The sequence below is a fragment of the Dipodomys merriami genome, unplaced genomic scaffold (genome assembly GCF_024711535.1).
Source record: "Dipodomys merriami isolate MVZ:Mamm:240054 unplaced genomic scaffold, mDipMer1.0.p SCAF_35, whole genome shotgun sequence".
In the NCBI taxonomy this organism is placed as follows: Eukaryota; Metazoa; Chordata; class Mammalia; order Rodentia; family Heteromyidae; genus Dipodomys; species Dipodomys merriami.
In genome coordinates, this window is record NW_027205048.1 from 11281548 (window position 1) to 11306269 (window position 24722).

The 24722-nt window shown below is 46.9% G+C and overlaps 1 protein-coding gene across 13 annotated transcripts in view; it reads left to right on the forward strand.

Annotated features, from left to right (window-relative positions):
• The window catches only part of Plpp4 (phospholipid phosphatase 4), a 355511-nt gene extending 332037 nt beyond the window's left edge, over window positions 1-23474 (forward strand). For all 13 annotated transcript variants that reach the window (XM_069988164.1, XM_069988163.1, XM_069988162.1 and 10 more), the window contains 2 exons: window positions 10985-11155; window positions 22939-23474. In XM_069988164.1, coding sequence (XP_069844265.1) covers window positions 10985-11155; window positions 22939-23138 — 371 coding nt within the window. In that variant the 3' untranslated portion in view covers window positions 23139-23474. The remainder of the gene's footprint in view (window positions 1-10984; window positions 11156-22938) is intronic.
• Window positions 23475-24722: the final 1248 nt, after the last annotated feature.

The following is a 24722-nucleotide window of genomic DNA, read 5'->3' on the forward strand; positions in this document are numbered from 1 at the left end:
GCAGGCTGTGTGGGCTTGGCTATGTTTTCCATCTTGGACGGGGCTGAGACTCTCTTCCCTCCTGTGCCCTGTGAGACACCAGAGCGGGAGCTCCAGGTCTGTAGGTGTCCACCAGCTGGCTCTGCTCAGCCATGCTTACTGCTTCTCTTTATATCTGAAGATCTTTGTCTCTTTTTGTTCGGGGGAATCCTGCTTTCATGAATTCTCTCTTCCTCTTTGCTCATTGCATTTTATCTTATACTTAGTGTTGTCTGATGTTTTAATTCTGGCCCGATTTTTCTTCCTCGACAAAGTCACCAACCTATGCGTAGCTTAGAATTTTGGAATAATGTAATGTTTGTATTAACTTACCATATAAATACACACCAGCATTTTTGCTTCCCATCCCTTCGCCTATCTCAGCCTTTCTCCTTTCTGCCTAAAATATGATCTATGTTTCCGTGCTTTTGTTTGCTTTCCTATTTTAGCCAACATTTAATGGTTGTAAACAGGAGTTAAGTCTTCTACGCTCTTGTAAACAGAAGCACAGGTCTGGGAGCTGTGCAGTGTTACTGTGTTGGGAAGGAGGGACTGAAGTAGCTTAGAAGTAGACAAGCCCAGCTTTGATGCTACATTCACTGTTTCTAGAGATCCATTTCCTCAGCTTTACTAATAACACCTTGCCTCTGTATGTTGCTTGTCTGCTTACAAAGTGCTTTTGCAATTGTAAGTCTCCTGAGAGTTGGTGGGTCCAATGTCCATTTCCTACTTGGTGAACAGAAACCATTGTGGGAGACACCCCACTGATTTAGAACCAAGTCCTTCAACTCCTCAAGAGGTCTGTTTTTGTGACAACCTTAACTTGGATTAAATGACTTAAGAAAAGCCAGCGAGTAGCTTTTAATTTGCTGCCTGGGGCAGAGCAACTGCTTAGACACTAAGCCCCAAACTGGCTTTCTGGATAAAGTCCTTTGATCAATTAGTGGTATCTGAAGGTCACAGAGATGAAAATGAGACATATTTGCTTCCCCCAACCCAATTTACAATGGGCCTCTAGACCAAGAAATCCACAGCCCTGGTATGAACATGTGCTGTAGTTTCTTCAGTAACTGAAACAATCACGTAGCCTGACTCAGGACGATAATATCAGGCTTCCTTTCTTCCCCTTTGCACTGTGTAATACTTCAGAGGATTTGATGGGGCCTGGTGGCATGACCAGCACCCAGTATAGACATTCGCTGTGGGTCAGACACCCCAGTGGGGGCAGATAGTTCGCATACAAAGCGCCTTCCAATCCACTTTCTGAGCTCTGACCAAGGCTGTGAGTGGTGGGATTTTGAAGGGTTGTTTTCCCCCTGATAAATCATATGGCTGATGCTACTTGATCTCATAACAGACAGGAGGAATGGGGGTTCTTTAGAAGAGAGCAAGCAAGACCCCAAGACCTTCCCCTGCAGCCCAGCCACCCCGAGTAGAGGAAATGAGGTGAACATCTTGGCAGGTCAATGGCCACTGCCTTTTTGGATGTTCCTCAAATGTTCATGTTACTCTTCCAGGTCTTATCACCAGATTTATGCTATGCAGAGGTCTATGGAGGAAAAATAAAATCTTCTTTTCTTTTTCATTAAAATATTATCTGCATTGGAATCCTGCCCAGGTGCTTATCAGCTGCCCTCAAAGCATTATGGAGAAAGTAATTTCTTCCGTTTGAAGGGTTTTTTGTGTTTGTATTCTTACATTTATATTTCAGAACATGGGGGGGTATTAAAGCTGACCACCAGAGGGGCTGGTTTGAGGACTGAGACCCTCTGTGGATCAGGGTGCTTTGCTCGGGGTTCAGCCTGCTTCCTGTGTTTGTGACTGCTTGCTGTAAACAGTTCTTTCCAGGGCAGAAAGAGTATTTGCAATTCCCGATAAGCATATTTCCACAAGCATGTTATAGAGGGAAGGAAACAACATGGCTCCATTTAAAAATCTTTCATTCTTCTTAACTGGGTGCCAGTGGTTCAAACCTATAATCCTAGCTACTCAGGAGGCTGAGATCTGAGGCCAATTCAAAGCTATCCAAGGCATAAACGTCTATAAGACTCCATTTCCACTTAACTGGCAAAAAACTGGGCTGGAGATGTGGCTCAGGTGGTAGATCGCCATCAATGAACAAGCAAGCTAAGGTATTGTGAGAACTTGAATTCAAATCCAGGTACCGGAAAAAAAAATGTCTTCTGCTGAGACTTCTTGTTATATGGCCTCCTCCTTCCAAAGTCGAGTTTCTTCCCACAACTTGGTCTTCCGTTGCATTCTTGGTGCGTTGTCTCTGAGCTGATAAGTTTCCAGAGCAAAGTCTTCTTTGGAGACATAAACTGAGACTCTACAAAGAAGTTCAATCTGCTCTTCTCACATCTGACATTGGCTTTAGATGAACAATGAGATTTGGGTTTAGTTTCAGAAACTATACTCGTTGTCCAAGTCCACACAGGGAAGAAGCTCTGGCACCAAGATGTATCCTCACATCCCCCCACTCCCCACTGCCCCTCCATGTTATGGGGCATTTCCCACTTGTAGGTGGGTGGAGGGTAGAGGGGGTCCTCGTTCATTTTACATCTCCTTAGTTGGATCCTCCAGGTCTGCCTGGCTGCCTGGCCTATGGGCCAGGATGCTCTCTCCATCCCTTTGGATGGGACAGTCAAGTGGCAAAAGCCCTAGACTCAGCCTGCTTTCCCCAGGGTATTATGGGCCCACCTCATCTCCTCTGTCCTAGCCAATGGCTTTCCCATCTCAACACCACATCAGCTCTTAGCAAATCTAGTCTATGGGGGCAGAGTAAGTAAATTCTGCAAGAGACTGTTGGCAGCTGACTGTGCCTGCAGTCCCAGGCAGCTCTATACCAGGCTGAATTTTACTGCTGGGTTCCAGGAGTTGAGGTTACCATGAGCCCACTTCTGTTGTCCAAACTCCAATCCTGCTGCTTCCAGGAAGTGTCTTATGTTATTCCAGGTTACTTTCCTTTGATAAAACAGGGAAGGAACTGAACTCTATGCATCTTCCTTTTACTCAAGTCCAGCCAAGTGCCTGGCTTAGAGATGCCCTTTAATAAATAGGTGTTGAGAGATGAATGGAGGAACAGATGGTTATGAATCGCCATGGCCCAGCCCTTCTCTCACCCAACTCGTATTCAACTCTCCACTCAACTCTGGTCCTTAGAAGAAATATTAAAGGAATTAATTGCTGTGAAATTCACAAAATGTCAAGGATTTTGAGAATTCCCTTTATTCCAGAAAAGGCAGAATTTTTATCTTCTCTATCAGACCCTAACCTTCACTAACAGAGTGAAAGTGAGATTTAAAGAATTAATCACTGTTGAATCTATTTTGCAATTTACAGCAAAAGTTTCCCCTTGAAACTTAACACTGGTTGGGCAGCTTTATCACATGCTACCGGCCTTCTGTTGCTAATTTCATGAAGCCTTCATAACAGTCTCTCCTTACACTGTGTTTGGTGGCCTAAAGGATAGTTAAACTAAAGACCACTTTCATGTAGGAGTTAGGACCATCTTTTGTTCTGCTTTTAAAAAATGAAAACATAAGGCAGTAATTTAGGATATTAATGAATATGGTTTTTCCTGAAAAAGAAGAGAACGAGGATGTTAGGCTGACACCATGAGTGGAGGCACTAGGGACAGAAACCACAAATTGAGGAACCAGATGCATTAAAGGGTTTGGGAGCACTGGCACATTCAAGTTGATCATTACATTGCTTCTGAGACTCCAGGAGACACCCTCAGCCATGGATCACCTGGCACAGACACGGCCTCCTGGCTGCCTGGCCCTGTCCTCTGAGACTTGCCATCATCTTGGCAAGTGCCCTGAGACAGATACCCTCACTGGCAGGAATACAGGGCCTGCATGTTCACATGGTGGTCCTAGCTGGAGGAGAGGCAGAACAATGTCTTTAGGTAAGTGCATTGTCCGCAGAGTACCACTCCCAATTATCCCTCAATCATGAGGGATAATTCCTCACAAATGAACCATTGAGTTCTTTCCAGAAGTGATGTATTTCTTGATCAGTAAGCCTGGCTTAGTAGTAGAAAGACCAAATGGTTGTTCTGTAGTAGGAGCATTAACTCTCATATCCACAGTGTACTTGTGTTCACTGTCCACCTACCCTCCGTGGACACGCCGTGGTACCTCCATCTGCCTCAGCCTCTCATTTTTAGAGTGGAAACTAAATCCTACTGGGCAGAAGCAGCTTGCTTTATGCTGTCAGTGACAGAGCCAGGTTGAGAACCCGGTCCTCATTTTCCAGCAGGCTTGCTTCCCACGCCCATGGCCTTGGAGGTCTTGTGGAGCTGTATTTGCATCCACTGTGAAATGCTCTTCACCAGTGAGTTGTTCACCTATTTTCTGCAGTCCTTCTCCCTCTTGGAGAAGAGATACTAGCTCACTGAGCTAGTATCATACATACATACATATATTGGCTCAACAAAGCACAATTCTGTCTAAAGAATAGTCATCTTTGTCTAGAAAATTTACTATAATTGGCAGAAGTAAAAAATACAACAGGAAAAGCAGGGTCTGTCTTCCTGATTATTAACTCTCTTTTTTTTTCTGGTGGGTGTGGGGCTTGAACTCAAGGCCTGGGCACTGTTCCTGAGCTCTTCTGCTCAAGGCTAGTTCTCTACCACTTTAAGCCACAGTTCCATTTCTGTTTTTTTCAGTGGTTAATTGGAGATAATAATCAGGGCTAATCTGCCCTGGGCTAGCTTCAAACTGCAATGCTCAGATCTCACCTCCTGAGTAGCTGGGATTATCGATGTGAGCCACCAGTTCCTGTTAACTCCTTTTTTTTTTTTTAAAAAGATATTTCTTGCCAAATTTCTCATATTTTGTAATAATCAAAGTCAAAGATTACTGGGTGTTCATACCTGCAATCCTGGCTACTCAGGAGGCTGAGATTTGATAGGATCATGATTCAAAACCAACTCAGGTAGAAAAGACTCTTATATCCAGTTAACTACCAAAAAGCCAGAAGTGCTTAAGTGGTAGAGCTCCAGCAAACACACACACACACACACACACACACACACACACACACACACACACACACACACACACACACACACACACACACACACACACACTCTCTCTCTCTCTCTCTCTCTCTCTCTCTCTCTCTCTCACAGGATAATACATGCACATACAGAAAGAAAAAAGTCAAGATTTGCTACTTGGTTTAAAAGTCATCGCACCTAGAAGTAAGCAGATCTTTCTTTGCAAGGGAGAATCATCCTGCTCATTCATCTGAGTGTTCAGGGGGAAGATCCAGTGGTGGTGTGTGTTGTCATCAGGAAGACACCCTGCATCACCTCCTGGACCAGTTCCATTGATTCTGATGCTCTGCTCATCTCCTGTCTTCCATAAGAGCAAGCGAGCATCTGGACTTCCAGAAACAGAGGGAAGCCATCACTTTACGTCTTCTTCGTAGCTAAGAGCACATTTGCTATTCACACACAGATCCATATCTATTTCCCGCCAGCTACTTCAAGCTGACGGCTCTGAAAGTGAGGGGCATGCGATTCTTCTGCCTGTCCCTGTGTGTGCTTCCTTTCCACGCATGCTGAAGGGATGTGTGTACATTCACACGACACTGGAACATCCATGAACAAGTTCACTACCAAGTAGAGGCAGATTCTTAAAAGTTTTCTGCTCCTCTTCAGTTATTAGCAATGTTAAAAAAAATATGGATACGTTTATCCCATGTGTTATAATCTCCATCTTCCCAAATGGGCAAAGGGCTGTCTTGCTTTTGATTCTTTTTGGGTGCTGGTATTGGATTGAACTCAGGACCTCACACTCTTGCTTAGCTTTTTCACTCAAGGCTGGCATTCTACCACTTCTGCCATACCTCTATTTCTGATTTTTTGTTGATTAATATGGGGATAAGAGCCTCATGAACTTCTCTATCTGGGCTGACTTTGAGCCATGATCCTCATCTCTCAGCCTCCTGAGTAGCTAGGATTGCAGGCTTGAATCACCCATGTCTGGCTCGATTTGGTTCTTAATTGAGCTGGAAGTTAGGCTTGCATTTAAAGGGAAGAACATGAACTATGCAACTTGCGGGTGGTATGCGAGGGGAAAACTGGGAGAGAATCAGGGAAGTGGTAACATTATTGAAAATTCTTTTGCCTGATTTATGTAACTATAGCCCTTCTGTTTAATAAAGATTTATTTTTTTTGCCAGTCCTTGGGCTTGAACTCAGGGCCTGGGCACTGTCCCTGAGCTTCTTTAGCTCAAAACTAGCACTCTACCACTTGAGCCGCTGTGCCACTTCCATCTTTTTCTGTTTATGTGGTACTGAGGAATCGAACCCAAGACTTCATGCATGCTAGGCAAGCACTCTACCAATAAGCCACATTCCCAGATTTTTTTAATATACTAAAAAAAGGGAAGATGGATTCTCACTTGAAGTAAACATCATCTAACTTGATCCAGGCTAGAATAAAAGGCTTCACAATCGCCACAGAACTCAACTGTGTGTGTTCTTCAAGAAGAGAATACAGTGCTGTGGTGAGTTGAAAACATCATTGACCTTCCTGTCTGGTGCTCTCAGATGAATTTGGATCTGAGTCTTGGTGTCTGGGGTTCCAGAATCTCGAGGCAGGGTGGTTCATAGGCATGGGTGTCCTGCTGCCTCACAGAAGGAATCCTGTTCAGTTAGTATGGCTCGGTAGAGTGGTCATTGCAAAAGCAGAAGCGCAAAGGACCAGAACTCCCCATTGCTCAAACATGCCTCTCAGGCCAAAAGGAATTGCTTCAGAAGCCCTTTGTCAAAGAACATTATGTCAGTTCAACAACTGTATAAGTATTGGGGAGAAAGTGGCAAGCGTAAGGTTTAGCATGAAATTGGAGCTTCATCCTGTCACCGAGGGAAGTCAGGTACACAGCAGGGATTTAACTGTGCAGTGGTCTGCTGGCACATGTTGAAGAAAGCTGGGGATGTTGGATGCCCGCAAGCTGTAGGCTGTCAGGCCCTGGTGGCACATGACTGTAATCCTAGCTACTCAGGAAATTGCAATGTGAGGATTGTGGTCCCAGCCTGGGGGAAAAACAAAAGGTCTGTGAGGCTCTAGTTAACCAGCAAAAAGCTAGAAGTGGAGGTGTGGCTTAAATAGTAGAGTGCCAGCCTTGAACAACAATAACAAAAAAAGCCAAGCAAAAATGAAGAGCTGTGAATACAAACCCCAGTACCAGCACTTAAACAGCAACAACAAGAGCCTATGACTCCCCTTTCCCTCCAGTTTGCAGAGAACAGAGTCTACATAGTGTGGAGAAGCTGTGGTGGGCACTGCCTTCTGTCGTGAGGAGGAGAACATATTTTACCCGCACTTCCAAGAGGGAGGCATGGTGTCAGAGGGAGTCACATGAGAACTCCTAGGGCAACGGGGTCAGGTGGGGTCAGGTGTAGGCTGTTAGCCCCTTGGCTCCTTCATCTTCTGACGGCGCCCAGGGTGCAGGTGTAACTACTTTCTCCAGTAGATGACTCAACTGTCTTAAAGTCTCCAAGTCATTTTTATGGGGATACATACAGATTTCTGCTCACCATCCATTCTGTGTTCACTGAGTTTTCATTGTGTGTGTGTGTGTGTGTGTGTGTGTGTGTGTGTGTGTGTGTGTGTGTGTGTGTGTGTGTGTGTGTGTGTGTGTGTGTGTGTGTGTGTGTGTGTGTGTGTGTGTGTACTGGAGCTTAGATTCAGGGGCTTTTGCTCTTGCTAGACCTCTTTTGTGTAAGGTTGGCACTCTACCACTTGATGTGTGTGTGTGTGTGTGTGTGTGTGTGTGTGTGTGTGTGTGTGTGTGTGTGTGTGTGTGTGTGTGTGTGTGTGTGTGTACTGGAGCTTAGATTCAGGGGCTTTTGCTCTTGCTAGACCTCTTTTGTGTAAGGTTGGCACTCTACCACTTGAGCCGCACCTCCATTTTGGCCTGTTCTCTGGGGCTTAACTGGAGATAAGAGTCTCTGGTTTGTCTGCCTGTCCTGGCTTCCTGCCAGGATTCTCAGATCCCAGCCTCTTGAGTAGCTAGGATTACAGGCACAGGCACAAACCGCCAGCACTTTTGACTTGGTTGACTTTTTAAAACTCTTGTTTGTTTTCCTGAGGTGCCAATTTGGCCTCTCCTCGGAGTCCAGTCGTGAAGACTTTTCTCCATAACCCAAAAAAGCCATACTCAGGATAATTAGGTGGATAGACTTGTGAAGCCGTTCGATTTGAATAAAGTCCCTTATTCCTCCTGGAAGAGCTCAGAATGGGACCAGGAGCCATGGGTGCCAGCCACACACCCTTCCTCCCCATGGGAGGTACCCCATGGGAGAATGTAAATGAAGAGACGGCACAGAGCAGAGTGCATTTGGATGGGAATGAAGAAGCGCTTGCACTTCCTAGGATGGTGGCCAAATGGAGCTCCTTCAGAACACTTAATCCCCATCCATTCTGGCAAACCATCCAGAACGGGCCTGGGCAGTGCAGTGTGTAACATAGTCTTAGCACCATGTCCAATGGATGCTGGCATTGCTTTGCTGTTTGAGTGCTGATCAGTGTTCAGAAAAGTTTCAGTGTATCCATTGTTCCTATGCCCGTGTGTTTCCTTAGGCTCCTTCCTTCCTTCCTTCCTTCCTTCCTTCTTCTCTCTCCTTCCCTCCATCCCTCTCTCTTTCTCTCTTTCTCTTTCTTTTCTTTCTTTCTTTCTTTCTTTCTTTCTTTCTTTCTTTCTTTCTTTCTTTCTTTCTTTCTTACTTTCTTCCTTCCTTCCTTCCTTCCTTCCTTCCTTCCTTTCTTCTTTTCTTTCTTTCTTTCTTTCTTTCTTTCTTTCTTTCTTTCTTTCTTTCTTTCTATCTTTCTATCTTTCTTTCTTTCTATCTTTCTATCTTTCTTTCTTTCTCTCTCTTTCTCTCTTTCTCTCTTTCTGTCTTTCTGTCTGTCTTTTTGTTGGTCATGGTTCTTGAATACAGGGCCTGGGCACTGTCCCTGAGCTTTTGTGCTCAAGGCTAGCACTCTACCACTTCGAGTCATTTCTGGTTTTTGGGTGATTGCTTATAGAGAGGATGAATGTGCTTCAGCGCAGGGCTTCACTCCATTGTGACATGGAGATTCTGACTCAGTAGCTAGATCTGGGGTAGGACTGACAATCTCCATTAGCGACAACGTCCTGCACGGTACTCAAGCTGACGCTCCAGCTCCAGGCTGTCTCTTAAAGTTGTTGGTGTAGCTGGCATCCAGGCTGATGCTCCAGCTCCAGGCCGTCTCTTAAAGTTGTTGGTGTCGCTGGCATCCAGGCTGACGCTCCAGCTCCAGGCCGTCTCTTAAAGTTGTTGGTGTCGCTGGCATCCAGGCTGACGCTCCAGCTCCAGGCCGTCTCTTAAAGTTGTTGGTGTAGCTGGCATCCAGGCTGATGCTCCAGCTCCAGGCCGTCTCTTAAAGTTGTTGGTATCGCTGGCATCCAGAGAAGATGAGGAGCTGTGACACCTGCTTCCACACAAAGCCTCCAAGACCAGTCAAGGCTGCCATTATAACCCCCTGGCCAGCTCAGATCCTCACGCGTGTATGGACACGCCCACAAATTCATGCACATGTGCAGACATACCATGTGGGAGCCACACTAATCCAGGGACCACACCAGAATATGATAGACATATGTCTGGCAATGGAAGCTAGCTGCTAGTAGTTTTTTTTTAAGTTTTCCAGGTATTAAAAATAACTTCCTGTGTAGCCAGGACCGAGTGCTATTGTTCATTGCCTTCAGAGACCGATCTTAACCCTTATTCAACTCCCAACTTATCCTTTTATCAGAATTAGTTCCTTTTCTTTAATGGATACAATATTTGCACCTATTTATGGGGTAGTGTGATCACTGACACTTGCATACATCATTAGGATCAAGTGGGGATAATTAGTCTTTCCATTTTCTCACATATCATCTCTGTGTGAGGATCCTTTGGCTACTTCTGCTGTCCACAGCTCCACATCTGGTTTTTAGATGGTTAATTGGAGATAAGAATCTCATGGACTCTTCTGCTTGTTTTGAAATATATAATGACTTGCTTTAGACTCCAATTATCCTACTGTGTCATAGAACATTAGAACAAATTCCTTCTATATCACTGTATTTTGGTACATGTTAACCAAGTTCTGTGTTTTTCCTCCTCCATGCTGTTCTTCCTAGCCTCTGGTGATCACTACTCATCTCTCTTCTATGAGATCAGATTGTGAGCTTATACATACATGCACGAGTGAGAACATGTCGTATTTGCCTTTCTGGGCCTGGCTTATTTCACTGAACAGGTGTCCTTCCATCCCATCCATGTTGATGTGACTGAGAAGCTCAGGGATTACCTCTGCTACACTTTTAGCTATGGATTTGGCACCACCATGGGTGGTTGTGATTCTAAAAAAGAATCTCTCCTAGGAGAGAACATATGTTTGTCATGATTGGCTTTTCCATGAAGCCAACTCCTCCAAGGCATTTGCCAATACAATCATGGTTGATGAAGGCCACCACTATGTACCAAAAATCTGGGATGTGTTCCAGTCCCCTGCCTTATTCTTTCCCTTGAGATCTTAGTAGCTCCGCCTTTAGTGCTAGTATAGAATTCTTTAGTTTAGAATTCTCTAATGGCATGACCATGCCCTTCAGACCTGGAGTCCTTTGAGAAAAGAGACAGGTCTGACGCACTTGGCATCGTGCCTGCCTGTTTACTTAGTTGATACCCATCAAACTTGTTGAGTGAATGAATGAATGAACTAGAATAGGCTTTGATTGTGTGCAAGCCTGAAAGGTTATTCCCACAGATGAAAGATACTCCAGTGTGGTTCTAAAAGGAGCGTAGACTATTTCAATAGTTCCTGGTACCATCATGGCTTTGGCAAATAAAGATGGCAGACAAGATGTTCAGGACACCCTGAGGCCCTTCCACTCAGCACCTGCTAGACTAACACCTGCTGTTTCTCTTTGGCAGTTGCCTTTTCAGGCCTTGGTTTCACGACGTTCTACTTGGCGGGCAAGCTCCACTGCTTCACTGAGAGTGGACGGGGGAAGAGTTGGAGGCTCTGTGCCGCCATCTTGCCCTTGTACTGTGCCATGATGATCGCTTTGTCCCGCATGTGTGACTACAAACACCACTGGCAAGGTGAGTCCCTCCCCAGAACCTGCCCAGTGCTGGGAGAGGTCCAGTCTCCTTCTCCAGGGATGCGTGTAGAGATGGGTGGGACTGGGGAGAACTGAGCTCCCACTACCAGAATCCAGAGTGGGCTGAGATGACAGAGTGGATGTAGTTTGGAGCAGACATGCCTGTTTGTGTGAGTTCTGGCCTTCAAGCTGCCCATATTGGAAAAAAAATAGAGCTCTTCCTTGTCTTCTTTTGTGCTTGATATCTATCAGAATGTCAGGCCTTCAGTGTGGAGTCAGCCTGGGCCTCAGACCCACCCACAGGTGATTTCCCGGCTGGATCACTTGCCTCTAGCTTCAGATCTGGCCCATCTCCTATGGCAAAACCAGCCCAAAGGGTGTATTTCTCACTATGGCTGCTGTTTCAAAGGATGTATTTGTTAAAATTTAAATCACAGAAACAAGTGAAGAGCTTGGTCCTGCCACAACTGCAGCTCACAGTCCGCCTGGAAAACAAACATCTCTGCCCAACACACAGACAGAAGTGACGGCCACGGGAAGTCTGGCCTCTGGGGCAGCAGGTGCTAGGGCAGTGTTTCCCAGAGGACGGTTTACAGATCATGATTGGGCCGCCCTGATCTAGGAGCTGGATCGGGTCACGAGCTGCCTTGTGAGGGCTGACTTTAAACAAAGCCAATTAAGTTTTTCTACTCTAGCTTGTCAGGAAGCATGCACTTCCACAACCAGCCTGGGACTCAGCGCCCCCCCCCTTCCTTCCCCGTGTCCCTCTCCTCCTCATTCTAGTTCTGCAGCTAGCTGGCTGCTTTCCTCACTTCCCATGCCTCCTCCCCGCCCCCACTCCCCCAAGTTCATTCAAATGGTAGAGAAACAGCAGAGGCCAGAGGGGAGGGGAGTTCCTCACGGAGATCTTTTCTCCCCATCTTCTCTGAGGGGTTTCACACTGTCCAGGTCCCAGCCTCAGGTCCACCCTCCTCCCTCCTAGAGCTCACCCTCTTGGAAGTCCCATGCCTCTAGCAGGGTGTGGAGAGATGCCGCCACATGGTTTGGTATCTGGGTACCCAAGCACCAAGTGCTGACCAGTGTGTGAGGTTCCCCAGGGAAGGTGGGTTAGGCTAGACCTGCAGGGCTGTGGTCATAGCTCCCCCGCCCCCCACTTTGCTCTTTAGTTTTATCAGTGATTTGGATAAAGTTCTTGGATGAAGGCTCCTCAGAGGAAGAAAGGAGGGAGGCACTGAGTCAACAGTAATGAGGACATTTTTCCACAGTAGCATGGAGCCAGGACTACTGTCCCATAGGGTCCTTATGGTAACCTAGGGGAGTGGAAGGAGTTTCCCCAGGAAAAGTAGCATGGACCAATGGTCTTGCGTGCGTTGAGTATCCTGTATTCCTGCCAACTGCAGGAATGAGCACAGGAATGAAAATCTCTGACTATTTCATAGATTTCATAGATTGAATGCCATAATGTAGTGTATAAATGAGAATGCAATTCAGAAGTGCAAATTGGAATCACCATTGCATAACACATCTAATGCATCATTTGTAAGGAAGGACGTCTTGTGTTTTCTAAACAAATGACTTGGTGGCAGGTGCTGTCCTGTTGGGTAGGAATGCTGGGTTTTCATGTGTACAGTACCACCACTGCCCGATGTGGCTGTCCTGGAAGAATTGGCATCCAGCTCTTGGCTTTAGCGACGGCTGGAGTCATTATGAATGAGAGCAACCAAGCCCTACTGACAGCACCTGGGGTTCTCAAACCTTTCTGTCAAAAAGCTACGCAAGAGAAATTGGAGCAGTAGAGAGGAGACTTGGAATATACCATGGGAAATGCCAAGCAAGAGAATGGATGGTCAGTGATATTCAGGGCCACAGTTTAGGGGAGGGAGATAACCCAAAACACTGTGTAATGGTAGACTTCTATAGCCAACCTGAACATGTACCCATTTGTGTAGGGCATTGCATGGTCCAAGTACTAGCTGCTTAGTTTGTACCCCTGACAGTGGGAGAAGAGTTTGCCTTCCCCTGGGTCCTCCGACAGACACAGGGAGACTCATTTTACCTACACTATCTTCCATTCCACTGTTGCTTTTCTCTCGGGTCGATGGGGTGGCTCGATCTCTAGGATGATTATCAGCATCTGTAGACGGCTTTCTGCTTGTCTCAGCTTTGGGAATGTTAAATATCCTACAAAGCACAACCCGGCTCCGTCCCCCCGCCACGTGAACACTGCCAAAGTTGAGAGGCTGACGTCTACAACGCGCCTCAGCTCCATTGCTCTTTCCCTGGTTCTGTGTTAAGGCACAGCAGTGTTCTGGAATGGGGAACTTCACTCATTCAATGCGCAGTAACTAAGGGAGGCACGGAGGAAGCCATCAAGGTTTCCTGCCTGGCAAAGGGATGGACAGCAGGGCCTCCCAACTGCTGCGTAGGTGCTATGTGAGGCAGGGCTCCTGATTGAGACAAATGGCCTGTTTTCCTTTGGTGGATGCAGCTGCCCAGAGACTGCGGGCGGGGCATCCATCCTGAGGGAGATCTGTGTGTAGCCCCGAAGACATCAGCAAAACCCACGCTGTGCTCATTATCAACCTCAGTGAATGACATTAATATTATGTGATTTTGTGACTGCATTTCAATTTGGATTTAAGCCACAGTGCCAAACATGAAAATAGTCATTCGACTACATAGTCACACTCAGCAAATAGCCCACATTCTCAGAAGGCCGGCCCTGATGGTCATGTTTTCTGTTATTTCTGCCTTCCCAGTCCACTCCAGGTACACCAGTGTGTTGTTTTATGCAGGTAACTATAGTAGAGAGGGGCATATGAGATATTTTGTGAAGCTCCGCCCCCCCCCAAACAAAAGCCCCAAATAAAGCCAATCTAGATCAGTTCCCCTGCAGCTGATACTCCTGTGTCATTGTGCCATGCTGGCTTTCGGTTCACCAGGAAGCTGGAGAATTTCATCCATGATCCTCACGCAAAGCCCTGAGCCTCGCTGCACAGTTTGCCTTTGTGATTAACTCTAGGTTTGTTTGTTTGTTTTTAGCTACAGTGCAAGCATGCTAGAGAATGTAAATGCAAAAAAGAATAGAGCACCTCCAGAAACCAGTGTCTACCTCTCCTGGCACTCTGGCGTGGTTACGGTTTTCAGCCAAAGGGGGGAGTCCCAGCTGGGAATGCCCACCACAGGGCATAGTGAGCCCCCCCTCCCAGGGTGGGTCCCCCACATCCAGATCCAGGCCTCTCTCATGGATTGTGAAGCTTGGTAGTAATCTTTCAATCTGGAATCACTGGTCAGCTCAGGCAGCTTGGGACACCTGGAGTTGACTGATCAGGAAGAACATCTATCTCTAGATGCAGCACAGGAAAATGGGTCTCAGGGAAGAAAGTATTCATTCCCACCAAGGCAAAGGCCAGAAAGCATCTGTGTCCCTCACAGACATAGCTGTCGCACCTGAGGGCTTTCAGGATGGCTGTCATTGTCTTCTGCTCGCTTCCCTGACTGGGCATTGAGGACTGAACAGGAAGAAATGCAAATATCAATCACAGACTTTAGGAGAGCATTAGTCTTGGAAGTGTGGGTGTTTGGGGAGGCTGGACAATGTCTTGCACTGAAGTGTGTGCCCCAGAAGGTTTTCATGGCTGGCATGGTGGTGCACACATGTGGTTCCAGCCAGTCAGGAGGCAACGGTTGGAGGCTCCCAGTATAAGGCTGGCCTGGGCAAAAGGAAGAGATCCTAGCTTTAAAATAAAAATAAATGCAAGAGAATGGGGATGTGTGGCTTCGGTGGTAGATTCCTTGCTTAGCAGGTATGAGACCTTGAATTCAAGACCATACTCCTTCCCCCATCCTCAAAAAGAAAAGATTGTGAGCTTCATAATACCCAGCAGAGACTGGGTCCTCTGGGAAGGCTCTTTCATCAGCATGTGATGGCATTTGGTGTGTCTCAGTTTTCCTCTCCCTTCCCCTCTGTCTCAGCTCTCTGTCTCTCTGTCATCTTTTGCACACACATGGAACACAAGAGAATCTTGCCCAACCTGGACTTTGGGTAGCGGATCGCTTGGTTCCACATAGAGGAGGGCATTCTCTTCTCAGCATCTTGTGGTTTTTCGTGTACAACACACTTCCGTAATTCACCCTCCTCTCTCTACCCTGGTCCTGTGAGCCTCGCGCCTTGCCTGGAGTACTGCAGACGCCTGCCAGTCTGTCTTCTCCTTCCTCATTGCCCTCCTCCGTGCAGCCAGAAGAAGCCTTTAGAACTGACCTGCAGTGGCCTGCGAGGTCCTGTCCCTTGCACGGATGCCTGCATATGTAGGCATGTTCCTTGAACAGGCCAAGCCCATCCCACCCTGGGGTCTTTGCACCTGATCCTCCTGGTACCCAGAATGCTCTTCTCTCCCATGTGGGCATGGCTTATTCCCTTTCCTTCCCTAATCTTGGTTTGTGAGTCATCTCCATCTGTGACTACCACTTCACTGAAATTGCCACCCGTCCCTCATACCTTCTCTCCCTCCTGTTGCTCATTGTCTACCTTCTAACTTCATTGCCGAGGGCCTGCCCCATCCACTAGCAGACTTTGTAAGTGTCTTAGGTTCTCTTTGGCCCTAGGATCTCAGTGGTGACTGTAGTACATGAAAGTGGCTACAGACAGTATGCACATTCACGCTGGGCCTCTGTCCTGGAATATTGTCACAGATATGTTCAGGTCTCATTGTTGGCAGGGCCCATGGTCAGGACCGCTCCTAGTTTCCTATGACTACCATAAGGTAGTACTTAAAACTAGGTGGCTGATGGCTGGAAAGGTGCTTAGTTGTAGAGTGTTGGACTAGCATGCATGAAGTCCTGGGTTTGATTCTTAGTATCACATAAACAGAAAAAGCTGGAAGTGGCACTGTGGCTCAAGGTAGAGTAATAGCCTTGAGCAAAAGAAGTGGCCAGGCCCTGAGTTCAAGCCCCACAACTGGCAAAACAAAACAAAACAAACAAAATAACTAGATGGCTACAAATGAGAGAAATGCATTGTCTGACAGCTCCAGAGGCTGGAAGTGTAAACTCAAGGCGTCAGCCGGGCTGCCCTCACTGTGAAGCCTGTCAGGGAAGGCCTTTCTTTGCCTGTCCTGGCACCCCAGATGTTTCTTGGCTCCTGGAAGTATAGTTCCCAACTTCCCTCTGTCCTGCACAAGGCTGTCTCCCTACCCACCCCTTTGTGCCATGTTCTGGCCATGTGTCTGCCCTGTCTCCACATTTCGCCCCTTCTTTAAAGATTATTTGCCAGCGTCCAGCCCCACAGCCTCCTTCTGACATAGTACATCTATAAAGGCTCCATTTCCTAGACCCCATTTTCCTAGGACACATTCTGAGTGACAGGAGATTAGAACTTAACATACCTTTTCAAAAGACATGTTCCCGCTCTAACACTGCTCAATAAAGGTATGCCGAATCTGAGTGATTTTGACTTAGTCACCTTCCTTTTGTCTGTTTTGTTGTTGGTGGTGGTGGTCATGGAGCTTTGTTGTCCCTGAGCTCTTTTGCTCAAGGCTGGTGTTCTACCACTTTGAGCCACAGTGCCACTTCCATTTTTCTGGTGGTTAATTGGAGATAAGAGTCTCAAGGACTTTACTGCCTAAGCTGGCTTTGAACTGTGATTCTTAGATCTCAGCCTCCTGAGACTACAAGCATGAGCCACCAGTACCCAGCCTTTCATCTGTTTTTGTTGCGGATATTGGGTCTTACTCTGTAGCCAGGCTGATTTTGAATTTGTGATCCGTCCTCCTCCATCATGCTACTACAGGCATATACCACCACATCTGGCTTAAGCCATTAATCATACTCCTTTCTTACCAGGCATCATTTTTTCTTAATACTGATGTACTGTCCATTGTCTAGCTGTGGTAGGGCAGTGATAATAGGTTATTGAGAGACTGGAAAAGGAAGAGAGAATGGAGGAGGAGGAAGAGGAAGAGAGGAGGAAGAGGGAGAAAGAGAAAGAGAGACAGACAGACAGGCAGACAGACAGACAGATTGAAGACTCCAGTGGCACATGCTGGATAGGAATCTTTCTGTTGGATCCACTGGCCGCAGGCTGGGTCAGTAGCACCTGACCTCACCTGCCACATTCTTCCCGTTGCACCACACACTTCTCAGGAGAGCTTTCTATGAATCAGACCACAGATGCAGCTGCATCTTTAGCTTGCTGGCTTGATTCGTCTTCTATGGTCAAAACCCCAAGAATGGCGGGGCTTAGCATCCTTACAGGTGCCCTGGGCAGACTGTCTAGCGCCTGGTGACCTTGTGACCTCATCTGAGCATACCATGTTGTTCCACCTGACCCACTTCCATTGCTCCCTTGTTTTGACTAGAGTCTTGGAAAGGAAAGATACCTCGGGGAAATGGCAGTCAATCCCCGTGCCTTCGCGTCTTCCAGGAACATAAAGCTAGCTGGTTTAATGTTATAAGACACATTCCCTGCAGATTATCTTGTTAAAAATAAATTTCTTAAAAATTATACTTTGAACATTCATTTCCTCCTCCTTGTGCCTGTGTGCCTGGCTGTCTTATGAAAAAAGACAGCCACGGACTGCTACCCACCAGCCCGTGTGGTGCTAAGTAGATTCTGTGCATCTTCTGTGCCATGTGAGTTCCTTAGTGACACAAGCTGGAAGCTTCACTAGTAGTATAAAAAAATTAAAAGAACAAAAAAAATTACAAGGAGTGGTTGTGTTAGCCCGAGCTGAATTTTGCTGTGGTATCTTGGTTCGTGAAGCCCAAGGCATGCAAGGTTCCAAGCTAAGCCAGCGGAGTGATGCTGGATGTTGCCATGGTGACCGCCAGGTTATGTGCTTCTGCCAGAGATTTGACAACACCGCTTCAGAGGCCCTTGTGCTTGTAGCTGCCAGAGCAGGTGAGCTAGCCTCCTATGCCAAACCTGCAAGGTCCTTTAACTAAACAGAAGGGGTGAGCTTGGGCCTGTTGTGTAATTAGCGATTATAGGTACCTAGGTTAGAGTCATTGTTTCCGGTACCAGTGGAATCCATGTGGTATGGGTCACAAAGAAAGAAAGAAATGAAAAATAGGGAAGGAAGGAAGGAAAGAAAGGAAGGAAGGAAGGACAGTAGGACAGTTTTATTGAAATATATTTTAACACCATAAATGTCTCCCTTTTAAAATTTACAGTTCCGGCCCAATCCTATAATCCTAGCTACTCAGGAGGCTGAGATCTAAGGATCAAAGTTTGAAGCCTATCCAGACAAGGAAGTCAATGAAACTCTCATCTCCACTTAACCAGTAAGAAGCCAGAAAGTGGAGCTGTGGCTCAAGTAGTAGAGTGCCAGGATTGAGTGAAGAGGCTAAGGGACAGTGACCAGGTCCTGAGTTCAAGCCCCAGTACAGGCACGCGCACACACACACACACACACACACACACACACACACACACACACACACACACACACACACACACACACACGGAGTTTGATTTTTTTTTTAAGTTTTAGCAAGGATTTATTTGTGTAAAACAGTTAAAGTAAGGACAAATAGAAAAAGAGAAACATTTCCTACTCTCCATGCAGGAAATGGGCGTTTAAAAGTCCTTCAATGGATTTTTAAGAACATATTCATGGTTGTTTTGAATCCATCTCCACCATCTGATTCCACAGCATGTTTATACCCCTAATGTATTCCAAGTACAATAGCTGTCCTTCCTCACTGCCCCTCCCACCCCAGCTGCTGACAGCCACTAGCCTACTTTCTGTCTCTGTAGGTTTGCCTCTCAGCACATTGCATGTATTGTGAACCATGCAATATGTGGTCTTTTGTGGCTGCTGGTGGTAATTCCATAGTGCATCTTGCAGATGTTGTTCATTCATCTCAGCATCTCAGTTTACTACCATTTACCAAATCACTGCTAAGCTCTGGGAAAATGAGCATGAACGAGGCTGTAAAGGGCCCTAACAGTACACTTAGCTGGGAGACAGATTAGGATAGATAGGATGAGGCTCAGCACTGGTGGCTCATGCCTGTAATTCTAGTGACTCAGGAGGCTGAGATCCAAGGTTCACAATTTGAAGCCAGCCCAGGCAGGAAACCCATGAGACTCTTATCCCCAATTAACTACCAAAAAATGAAAAGCCAGAAGTGGAGCTGTAGCTCAAGTAGAGCACTTGCCTTGAACAAGAAGCTTAGGGACAGCACCCAGGCCCTGGGGTCAAGCCCCAGGACCAGCACAAAAGAAAGAAAGAAGAAAGGAAAAAAGGAAGGAAGGAAGGAAAGAAGGAAGGAAGGAAGGAAGGAAGGAAGAAAGGAAGCAAGGAAGGAAGCAAGGAAGGAAGGAAGGAAAGGAAGGAATTGGGGTGTGGCACAGAGCATCAGGTTTGGGATACATCAGGTTGGTAGATTCATGGGCTGTGTTCTTCTCCATCTCATACAGCACATGGGGTCACCATGTGTCCCACAGTCCCACAGCCCCCATGTTAAAAGATAGGGCAACCTTCAGTTTTTCCTATTTGCTGACTCTTTTTCCTTCCTTTCTTGGTAGCCTCATGCATACTCTTCCCTCTCTGCCTGGGAAACAACAGGTGCTTTCTTGCCACTACATGCCCTGGGAACTGCTTGCTCATTACTCAGGTCTTAGCCCACAGGCCAGGTTGTCAACAGAACCCATAATGCAGTCCAGCCCTGGCCACTGTGCGGGCCAGCCCACCAAAGACAGCAAGTTTCATATATGCGTCACCGCTGCAACTCAAAGCCGAGCTCTTGTTACTTAGTGTCTGGTTTGCCCCTTTGGATTATAAACTCTGTGTTGTTGGTTGAGCTGCATGCCCTGGGACAGGCCCTCAAGCCTGACACTGGACACAGGTGCAGAATGGAAGAATGACATAGTGCTCAGTAAGGCAGCATTTTCTATTCCAGAGACAGTGAGATCTGTTGATTTCTTTTCTGTGCCTTTCTGTCACTTGCCACCAATTTTGGGGTGAAGTTAATCCCACGTGGCTTTTTCTCCTATAAAGGCGTTGCTTGTCCCCTGCCTACCTTTCTGTCCTCAGGGTGGGAAGGTGAGCTCATTGAAAAACCTGTAGTCTGCTTGAGGCTCTTGATGGACTCCCATTTGTGGATGTTATCTGCCACCTTTATAGTAACCATCCTGATTGGTTTTGCTGGCAGGTGACCTAGATAAGGCCCTGCACTGCCCTGGGTGCTTCCCATACCTCCCATGCTCCCAGGTGCCACTCTTCCTCCCTTCCATAGAGTAGGAAAACATCATTGGCAGGAATTGATACTTCCTGACACGCTGCTGCATGAGTAAACCCGAGAAACAGATGCCAGGAATGGTTTGATGTCTTTGGTCAATGAGCCACCTCATGAAATGCTGAGCCACAGAAACGCACAGTGGTGCTCCTTTCAGGTTCCGTTCTTTGGTCCGTTTGATCGTCATTGGCTCAAACGCAAATGATGTGGGTCATTTTAGATGCTAATAAGAATACAGCCCTCCCCCACCCATGGGCTATTTTCCTGAAGCTAGACAAAATAATAGAGCAATATCATAGGATAAATTGATGACCTGGAACTAGAACAATCTCTGGCACATTTTACGGGCTGGTGACTATAGATTACGTGAAGAGATTCTTTGTGGGAACAGCTGCTTCCTTTAATCATGTTGTCTGTGCCTTATGGCCCAGCTCAAGAATTTGTAGTGAAGTTCTTGGGCAATAAAATGTGGGTTTTTTCCCCTTAAGTTCATTAGAAGCTTATTTAAAGTACTGTGAAATTATGGCCATGCTGAAGAGGTTGGAACTCACGATAGCTGAGTTCTATATAGGGCTGAGGATAGGGAAGGATCCAGTATCTCCCCCCACACAATGCTGGAGTGGGATGGAAGAGGGACAGGTTAGAATAACAGTTTAGAGACTTATTTGGGCATGCTGTAGAGCATGAGCTTTAGAAGTAAAATAATACTAGCTAGGCATGGTGGCTCACGCCTGAAATTCTTCCTAATTGAAAGGCAGAGATAGGGAAGATCACACTTTGAGGCCAGCCAAGGCAAAAAGTTTATAAAACCTCATCTCAGCTAATGAAAAGATGGGTGAAGTGGTGCATGTCTGTCATCTGTGTACACGGGAAACATAAGTAGGAGGATCACAGTCCAGGTCAGCCCAAGTATAAATGACAGACCTTATTCAAAGCATAGTGAAAGCAAAAAGGGGTGGGAGTGTGGCTCTATTGCTAGAGTCTGCCCAGCAAGCCCAAGCCCTGGGCTTAAATCCTAGTACCTATTATTATTATTATTATTGTTTTACTTTTTATCTATTTTACTGTTGTAGATCAAGAAAATTATGTGAACTAAAGCGCTGCATTTATTTAAAAGACCTTAAAGCTATGCATTCTGGCATGCTTTGTTTTTCTGTTAGCTTCCTGGAAATGCCAGAAGTAGAAACATTCCTATGAAAGATAATGACACATAATATCTTCTCCAATCCTCAAAAATTATTTTGATAGTGCTAGAGTCTAGATACCTTTAAGGTCAAAAGAAGACTTGTAAGTTTGATACAAATATCTATATGCTGAGCAATTTTTTTTCTGGAAAGATACATCAGTTTGACAGTTACTCAAAATTCCTTCTGCAGGAGACAGAGAATTAAACCGAGAGCCTTTAACTGAGGTCTCTCTGCAGTGTATGGCTTCCAGGGAAGGGTTGGGAACTTACCTCCCTGAACCCTGATCCTTGGGGAACCCTGTGGCCTCTCACCTGAGCCCAGGTAGACATTCCCTCAGCCCTGGGCCCCCTGTGTTCTGAAGGCTGGGCCACCGCGAATCCTGCGGGTATCAAGCCTGGAATGGACCCATTTGGGGCCTAGCCTAGTACCTTGGACTGGCATGAGCTGCAGACTCAACACACCAGGGGTCAAGCTCAGTTTTTCAGGGAAAAATGGGGCTGATGCTACCTGTGCATAGGAAGTTTTCATTATTCAATGAAACATGTAAGTGAAAATAGAGAATGACAGCATGGCAGCCAACTTAAGCAGTCCGAATTTCTTTTGGTTAGGAGAAGCGCTCCATGGTGCTAGAGTGTTTTGACAAGAACATCGAGGGGGTTAGATTGTGCATGCACACGCTGAGTGGGGTCCCTTGGCATGGACCATTTCCATGGAGGTTCTCTGACTGGACACTGGCTTGGGGTCGCCCTCGGTGGAGGGTCTTACCTTATGTGCAGGCAGGCCTTCCCGCCTCATCTTCCCCATCTTCTCCTTGATGTGGTGAGATCTGCGGCACATCCATGGGACTGAGGCCCTTCCAGCAGAGGCCGGCTGAGTTTGCCAACCTGGCGTATGGTGAAATGTTTTATTCACTTTGTGACTCGAGTTCATTTCATCTCTGGGAAACCATTTTCCTCCAGGCAGAGGCCAGTGCCCCCGCCGGGTTTTTATGCCACACCAACGGGATTGTGGGTCTCCGGTGAGACTTGTCTCTCTGCAAAAACAATTTTAGCTCTATAACTCACAGAGGTGGTTGGGAATCTTCCAGAAACCAGGAATATAAGCATGAGCTCAGGCACTGCTTGTGTGAGTTAAAGAAGTAATGCGAAGGCAGGTAAGAAGTGTAGAAATGATGCCAGCAGAGGCCACGGGTATTTATTTGCAGCTTGAGCAGTCCTTCTTTCTTTTGGTCTTCCGGGGGCTCAAAGACAAATTGGTTGCTGGAGCAGGTAGGGGAGTGCATTCTAGGGACTGGCACTGGCTGTACCCAAAGCAAAAGTAATGCATTTCCTGTTTCCTCTCTGTCTCTCCTGCCTAGATTCTTTCGTCGGTGGAGTGATTGGCCTCATTTTTGCCTACATTTGCTACCGACAGCACTACCCTCCTCTGGCCAACATGGCATGTCATAAGTCCTACGTTAGTCTCCGAGTCCCCACCTCGCTGAAGAAGGAGGAGAGGCCCACGGCTGACAGTGTGCCCAGCGTACCTCTCGAGGGGGTCACAGAGGGCCCCGTATGATGTGTGTCTAAGGAGGCTGGACCCTGTTCCACCCAACGCCATCCTCAGTGGAAAAGGTTTTCTGTAACGCGTTTCTCATCCGTTCCTCAAAGCCCCCTCCTCCCATCTTCTGCTTCCATTGTGCCAATGGTGTTCCTCCCACGCTTCCTATCTCCTTTCAGCATTTTTGAATTTGCAGGGTTAGGACACCAGGATGGATCTCTTGAGAGATAGATACGGGGAAGGAGGCTGTCGGGGTGGGGTGGGCAGAGCTGGGCCAATTCCTCCATCTGAAATATCTGCTGTAGCCACCGCCTCCCTCTCTTTTCATGGTTGTGAAACATAATAAAACCTTCCACCTGGACACTGGGGTTGTTTCTCCGCCAGCTCTGTCCTAGGGTATCAGGCCTGAGCCGCTTGGAAGCCAGGGCTCCCGTGTAAGCTGTTGCCTTTACCTAGTGCGTCTCTCTGAGGGCTTTCATGCACAGAACTGCAGCTTGTGAGTCCGGGCTCTGTGGTTCACTGACTTCTAAGGATTTGAGCACAGACCTTAATGAATTAAAGACACACAGTGTTGGGCAGGTGGGGGTGGGGATGTGGATCTTCCACAGTTGTCTCTTGACTCTTGGGTGCAGAATCCTTACATTCTTCTGGTCTAGATTTGGGGGGCAAATTCTGTATGTAGCCCAGTCCTTTACTGAGAATTCTATAGCTCTTAGGAGTGGGGTGAGTAATTCTATGGGCCAGGAAATGGGTGCCATGGGCCTACTGAAAGGGAGTTGCTGGCTGACCACTAGGTAAGAGGTAGAGGTAAGAGTTTTCCCCCTTTGGGATCTGAGCCTTGCAGAACTCTGCTCGAAGACGTCTTGGTAGGAGCAGAATCCCACTGCAGGCAAACACCCTCCGTGGTAGAGCCTGGGGAAAAGGGATGTGAGCAGAAAGAACAGTGGTGGGTGGGGCTCAGGTCTTTGCCTGGTCAAGTGTGACCAGTCAGAGTCAATCTTTTTCTGTCTCAGTACAGAGCTCCTTGGCAGCTTGTTCTCCCAAAGATGACGCTATTCCCTTCACTCAGTTCTGATCAGATGTGCCAAGCGGCTCTCCAAACTCCTGGGCCTGGCTCAGGCTGCCAGAGGATGCATCTTTGATGTCCAGAGAGCATCACTTTCTCACAGCCAGCCCAGCAGACTACATTTTGAAAGATACAGGCATTTGTGTAAATTGTCAACTGAGCACCTAGTAGAACCACCTGCCAGGTGACACCATCAGGTCTGTGTGTGATCGCTGGTACAAAGGCTTGAACGCAGGGCCTCAAGCTTTTGCCTGCCTTTTTCACTCAAGGCTGATACTCTACCACTTAAGCCACACCTTCACTTCTGGCTCTTTGCTGGTTAATTGGAGCTAAAAGCCTTATGGACTTGTCTATCTGGGCTGGCTTCAAGTTGCGATTCTCAGGATCTCACCCTCCTAAGTAGTGAGGATTATAGGCATGAGCCATTAACATCCAGCATCCATGAGATTTTTTGGGGGGGGGGAAGGAGGGGTGGTCCTGGGGCTTGAACTCAGGGCCTGGATGCTGTCCTTGAGTCTCTTTGTACTCAAAGGTAG